This window comes from Leuciscus leuciscus (assembly GCF_965113295.1).
Source record: "Leuciscus leuciscus genome assembly, chromosome: 6".
NCBI lineage: Eukaryota > Metazoa > Chordata > Actinopteri > Cypriniformes > Leuciscidae > Leuciscus > Leuciscus leuciscus.
The window spans coordinates 42,028,458-42,035,087 of record NC_138730.1 but is presented as its reverse complement, the minus strand read 5'-3'; the positions used below and the strand labels follow the sequence as shown (position 1 = coordinate 42,035,087).

The 6,630-nt window shown below is 38.8% G+C and overlaps 1 protein-coding gene across 1 annotated transcript in view; it reads right to left on the bottom strand.

Annotated features, from left to right (window-relative positions):
- Positions 1 to 430: 430 nt before the first annotated feature.
- zcchc2 (zinc finger, CCHC domain containing 2) overlaps positions 431 to 6,630 on the bottom strand; it is a 29,719-nt gene continuing 23,519 nt past the window's right edge. Inside the window, exon 14 of the mRNA XM_082172999.1 lies at positions 431 to 2,426. Coding sequence (XP_082029125.1) covers positions 2,365 to 2,426 — 62 coding nt within the window. The 3' untranslated portion in view covers positions 431 to 2,364. The remainder of the gene's footprint in view (positions 2,427 to 6,630) is intronic.

Below are 6,630 nucleotides of genomic sequence, written 5' to 3'. Positions count from 1 at the left end.
ACATTTGCAGGTTCTCTTATGTCGGTTAATGGTCACATGACATGCAGGTAAACAAATAAAAAATGGAATCTTTTTTGTAAACATTTTATTTTAAAATTATTTACTTTAATTTTACATTAATTGTCAGCTTTTTTTCGTTAAACTGCACGAACTCGAACCCCAGTCTGGGAAACCCTGACGTAATGTAATGTTTAATACATGTTGTTGATAAAGAATGCAATGTATTTTATATGGTGCAAGATTATCCTATTGCAATAAATGTGATAAATGAGTTAGATCAAAAGTAATCTAAAAGTAGTCCGATTACCTAAAATGTGTTATTGCAAATACAATTTTTGTCATGTAATTTGGAATCAGTAACCGACTACAATTTGTATCTACCCACAATGCATCACAAGATTTCAAATCAAAAGCAAAACACCACAAAATGTTTTGTTTTTTTATATTTATTGCTAATATTTCTTGACAGAAATGATCAATTTGCCAAAAAATGCAAACGTGATCAGATTAATTTGACCTCTCAGTACAGATTAATCAACATTTACATATGAAATACAGTAAACTTAAACTCGGAGGCAGATTTCAAACCTCATCCATACAGTACATCTTCATAAATCTATAAAAAGTGTAACGAATACAGTCGACATGGTTTGAGCCTCGAGTAGTTAACTCCCTTTCGAGTCTATTTACAGATTAGTAACAATTTACCAAACCAAATGAAAGCACATTTAAAAACCTGCAACACTGTCGTGGAAAGCGACTCGTCAACTCCGCATGTTACCAACCATAAATGTGCTAAAAACTCCTGGACAAGCATTAAAGGCCTTGAGCCCTTCAGCAAAATCTCATGAAAATATCAAAATAAAATCCTTTCATGTATTTTTCTCAATACAAACATGCCAAATCTCCTTATATATATATATATTTGTATATATTTATAAAAAAGAAAGAAAAAAAAAATTAGGGCTGCTTTGGCAAAACTGCAATATAATTTCAGAAATACATCTTTGAAATTTTAAATATGTACTTTAAACACAAAGACTTGAAATTATTTCCACGGTAATAGGCACAAAATGTTCGCCTTCTGGTTCTTTGACAATTCGCAGAAAAATGTTTTCAACACACAAGCAAGATATTATGGATGCTCAAAGCTGTCCTGCATTAACAATAACTTGTCTTTCTTTGTTAGAAAGTAACTTGTGTCGGATTACATTTTCATTTCCTCTAACAGTGCTTTAGGCTTAGGATGAACGTGGATGAAGAATTTTGTCCGACTCAAAAGTCTTAAAGGGACAGTTCACCCAAAAAAATGAACCATTACTCACTCATCCTCAAGTTGTTCCAAAACCTGTATGAGTTTCTTTCTTCTGTTGAACACAAAAGATGATATTCTGAAGAATGTTGGTAATCAAACAGTTGATGGACCTCATTGACTTTCATAGTAGGAAAGAAAATACTACGGATACCATCGACTGTCAGGATACCAACATTCTTCAAAATATCTTTCGTAGAAACTCATACAGGTTTGGAACAACTTGAGAGTGAGTAAGTGATGATAAAAATAAAATAAAATATAAATCGTTTTTGGGTGAACTATCCCTTTAAAGAGTCTCCTGAAATGAGTGACTATGGCGGCCTCTAGTGGTCAGAGGTGTACATGAGAGGCAGTACTGCAGATCTGGCTATTTCAGTGCATTTCAAACACCTGACTCACATTTTTCAGAGAACAACAGTTGTAGTGCATCGCGTTGAGAAGGAGAACAGGGCAAACCAGCAGCGCATAATGTAGTAAGAGCATCATTATAAGCCCTCAAAAAACGTCCTCTGCTATCAGAGAGAGAACACGCATATCTTCAAATAACAAAACAAGAACTTCCAAAATATTCCTTTGCGGTATTTTATTTATTTTTCTCTTGTCGTTTTCTCTCGCAGCGCGTGTATAAAAGCCTATAAAGATTCACCCGTGTCAGAAAAAATAAAACAAAAATACTGCACTACAGGACTCAAGTAAGTTTAACGTTCTCATTCACTTCGCCAGACGCTGCTGATGAGAACCTCAGCTTGAATAAAATCCCTCTTACAACAATAAACTATTCTGAACCTAAAACAAAATTCCTCTTTCAATCCATCCTATTTAAACTATAACATTAAGATCATTTAATTTCTAAGAGAACTCATTTAGTTTAGCAACTTGTCTTGCCATCAGTCGTTTGCATTGGCTTTTTTTTTTATTCTTCTTCTTTTTTTCTTTTTTTTTTTAAAGCAAACCTCTCCAGACAAGGACGCTTATACAAACAGAACAAAACTCGATCTAAAGGGTCTCTGGAATCGCTGGCTGGCAGGGCTTTGGTCCCCTGCTTTCTGTCAATCGGTTTTGTCAAGAGCTTCTGAGGTGTTTGGGGCAACAAACTTCAGCCGGAAACCACCTGAAACATACAGACGTGTATCAGTATGAGCGCTAAAAGCAGAAGGCTAGAAACAAAAATGTGGACACAAAGCACAGGCATCGTAGTACCATAAGTAGCCTGTGCAAATAGTTCGGACTGTGTAGCTCATGCAGTGATTATTATATTTCATATTTCATAAGGTTCGGATGTTTTGTTAATGGCATTTATTCCTGCAAAATAAAAGGCTTGTGATAAAGAAGATTGAGTGAATGTAGGTAATAGTTCTGGAGGATGAAGGGCCCCTCAAGAGGTAAAGCCCAAGGGTCTTAATGTGGCCCTGGACATCGGTGTGTAACTCTGTCGCCCCCTTGAGGTGTTTTACTGCCGCCGCAAACAGCAACACAAGAACATTTAAATATATTGAACAGAGCCAGGCACATGCTACTCCTTTCAAATTGCTATTTTTGGCAAAACATACAAAATGTACATGTTTAATTTTTCCCACATAAGGGCTTTTCACACTTGAAATAGTTAACCCTGGGTCATTCCAACAGAATCCTGGGTTATCTTGCTTCAAGTTTTAACCCAGGCTAAAAATGTATCCTGGATATTCATAAGCTGACGTTTCCTAAACCCTGGTTTAGATTCTTATGTGCATATTTGCCGTGTCATTGAGTGGATGAGCGCAGAACGCGACCCGTTTACGTAAAAGCTCTAGCATTGCGCATCCTCGTATCGCCGACGGTACTATCGAGTTTATGCTGAAGGGACACTTCGGACTATAAAAAGGTAAGAACGAAATGGTCTCAGCGTTTGACATTTTTCCTCTCAAACGATAAAATTACAGTTTATATACAATTCGCAGTGTTTTCGTGACGGTCTAAAGCACGCAAATATGATGCGGTGCTAACCTTGATCCGGAGCAGGGCTTCATAACCCTGGGTAATAACGGTGCTAACTTCTCTTCTAAATTGCAAATGTGAAACGGTCCTTTACCCGGGATTAAAAGCGGTGTTTAGAACGATGATAACCTGGGGTTAAGCGCAGAGTGTGAAAACTCCCAGAACTGCCTTAAATTCTTCGTGGCAGAGATTCAACATGTCCTGGAGGTGCTGGAAACATTCCTCAGAGATTCTGGTCCACAGACATGAGAGCATCACACAGTTACTGCAGATTCTCCCGTTCCACCACATCCCAGATGAGCTCTATTGGATTGAGATCTAGAGACTGTGGGGGGCATTTGAGTTTAGTGAATTTATTGTCATGTTCAAGAAACCAGTTTCAGAGGATTTAGGCTTTGTGACATGGTGTGTTATTCTGCTGTAAGTAGCCATCAGAAGATGGTACACCGTGGACATGGTCAGCCACAATACTCCGGTAGGCTGTGGTGTTTAAGCGATGCTCAATTGGTACTAATGGGCCCAAAGTGTGCCAAGAAAATATCCCTCACACCATTACACCACCAGCCTGAACCGCTGATAGCTTCTCTACTAAATTGCAAATGTGAAACATTCCTTTACCCGGGATTAAAGGAAGACAGGATGGATCCATGTTTTCATGTTGTTTACGCCAAACTCTGACCCGACCATCTGAACATCACAGCAGACATCGAGATTCATCAGACCAGGCAACGTTTTTCCAATCTTCTATCGTCCAATTTTTGTGAGCCTGTGTGAATTGCTCAGTTTCTGTTCTCAGCTGACAGGAGCGTCACCGGTGTGTCTTCTGCTGCTGTAGCTCTAGTGTGTTCAGAGATGCTCTTCTGTTTCCTTTCTATCCGCTGAACCAGTCTGGCCATTGTCCTCTGACCTCAACAAGGCAATCGCCCACAGAACTGCCGCTCACTGGATATTTTTCAGATCATTCTCTGTAAATCCTAGAGATGATGGTGTGTGAAAATCCCAGTAGATCAGCAGTTTCTGAAACACTCAGACCAGCCCGTCTGGCACCAACAACCACGTTCAAAGTCACTTAAATCATCTTTCTTCCCCATTCTGATGCTCAGCTTGAACTCCAGCTGATCATCTTGACCATGTCTACATGCCTAAATGCATTGAGTTGCTGCCATGTGATTGGCTGATTAGATATTTGCATCAACGAGCAGTTGAACAGGTGTACCTAATAAAGTGGCCAGTGAGTGTGTGTGTATATATATCTAAAGTCTTAAGCCACCACCAGCTTTGTTGTTTTAGAAAAAAAGTTAATGACCATCCATATTTATTTTTCGCTCTCTTTATTAAGACACAAACAGAAAATACAGAAAAATGTACACAATAAAAAATAAATCATCTTTGGGCAAAAGTCAGTATTTAGTGTGACCTCTCCTGTCACAAAGCACATCTTGAACTCTTTTTGGGAGACTGTCCTGTAGTTTTCTGAAGTAATCTTCTGGTATATTGTACCAGGCTTTTTTCAGCCCTTCCCAGAATTATTCTTTAGATTTAAGCTGTCTTTTATTTATTTCTCTGTCCAGGTGATCCCATACGATCCCATAAATATTCAGGTCTGGACTCTGTGGAAGCTGAATTGACTGTTTTATCAGCTGTTTTTCTGTCCAAAAGATTTCACTGCATTAGCAAGTGTGGCTTGGAATCGTTATCATGCTGAAAAATAAAACCATTCCCAATCAGGCGTTATCCAGAAGGAATGGCAAGGTAAATTAAAACCTGTCTGTACTTTTCAGCATTCATAATCGCATCAATTTGGACAATATTACCAACACCACTGGCAGAAATGCAGCCCCAAACCAGGACAGACCCTCCACAATGTTTCACTGAAGCACTCATTCTCTCCATCACTCTCCAACTCTTCTTCTCACATATTGTTGACGTTTGGACCCAAAACCTTTGGATTCGTCACTCCATAATACTCTTTTCCACTGATCTTCATTCCAATCTTTGTGAGATTTAGCATATCTTAGCCTTTTCACTTGGTTCACCCACCGAAAAAGTGGTTTCTTGGCTGCCAAGACCTTTCCTGATCAAGCTTCTTCGAACTGTAGAAGGGTCAACAATCCCGATGAAGCTGCCAGATGCTGAGCCAGGTCTTTGGTGGACTTCTTCCAGTCTCGAAAAAAGAAGAAACTCGATGAAGAAACTTGGTATTCCTGTCCTTTTTTGGTCCTCGACCTTTCCTGATTTTCCAAATTTCTTGAGAATCCAGTTTGATTTCTGATTTCCCTTTGAGAGTGGCCTTGCTGATGCAAAATTATAAATATACGTCTGTCAAATTCTGTGATCTTTGGCCTTTTGAATGGAATGATGTGATTAAAGATTGGTCCTATTAGCAAGCTTCCAATGAATTAAACTCATACAACATGTGTATGTAATGCTCAAGCATGTCTTGCACAAACCTGGGCCGAAATCTCCCCCTATACCCTCCAATAGGGCATTATTAGAGGGGACAGCCATTTGTTGTGGTGTCCGAAACCATAGTGGACGAGTGCACTAATTATATCCCACATTGCACTGCAATAACGAGTGTACAGCCGATGTACACTCAACGGCTGTCCGAATTCGCTCACTCGTTTTCATTCACTCCTTCAAGTAACTGTATTAGTGGACTAACGTAGGGAATAGTGATTCATTTCGGATTCAGCCCTGGTGTAACAGACACGGTTCCCGGGCAGCTTTCTGTGAGACAGAGCCGAACACGCATAAGCAAAGTACACTGTGGACTTCGGATTCACGCCTTGACTGTCAAAGAGCCTCCACTCAAAGATGTAAAAATGCCATTTGGGTAAATATCCTCGTAAACACACAGTCGGTTATGTCTTAAGTGAATGTTAACAGTTATTACTGCTTCAGTCTGTGCCATTAATGTTAAACAAAAGACAATGATAAAATCACTCGCTGCTCTTGAATGAATTTTGTAGCTGTAAAAAGGATTATTATAAGCTATATTTAATGTACAGTGAAGACTATGTAGTTACAGTATTTTACATTTGATGTGTTTAGTCTCTGTTGTTGGCTATTTCTCTGAATACCACTGTTAGTACATCCTCCTGAAAAACTTAAAGCACTGTTTTATTTAATTAGAATTTTTGTTCTGTTGTATTTATTGTCCATTTTGTTTGTAATTCGTTTCTTTGTTCTTATTGTCTTGCTGACTGTTTACTTGTGTTCTGTAACTGTTTAGAGGACCCTTTACTCGGCTACATCAGTTAACCTAGTATTCGTTTTTGCTGAAGTAGCCTATCGTTAAAGCTACACTGTGTAATTTTTTAAGTCGATTCTTAGCAAAA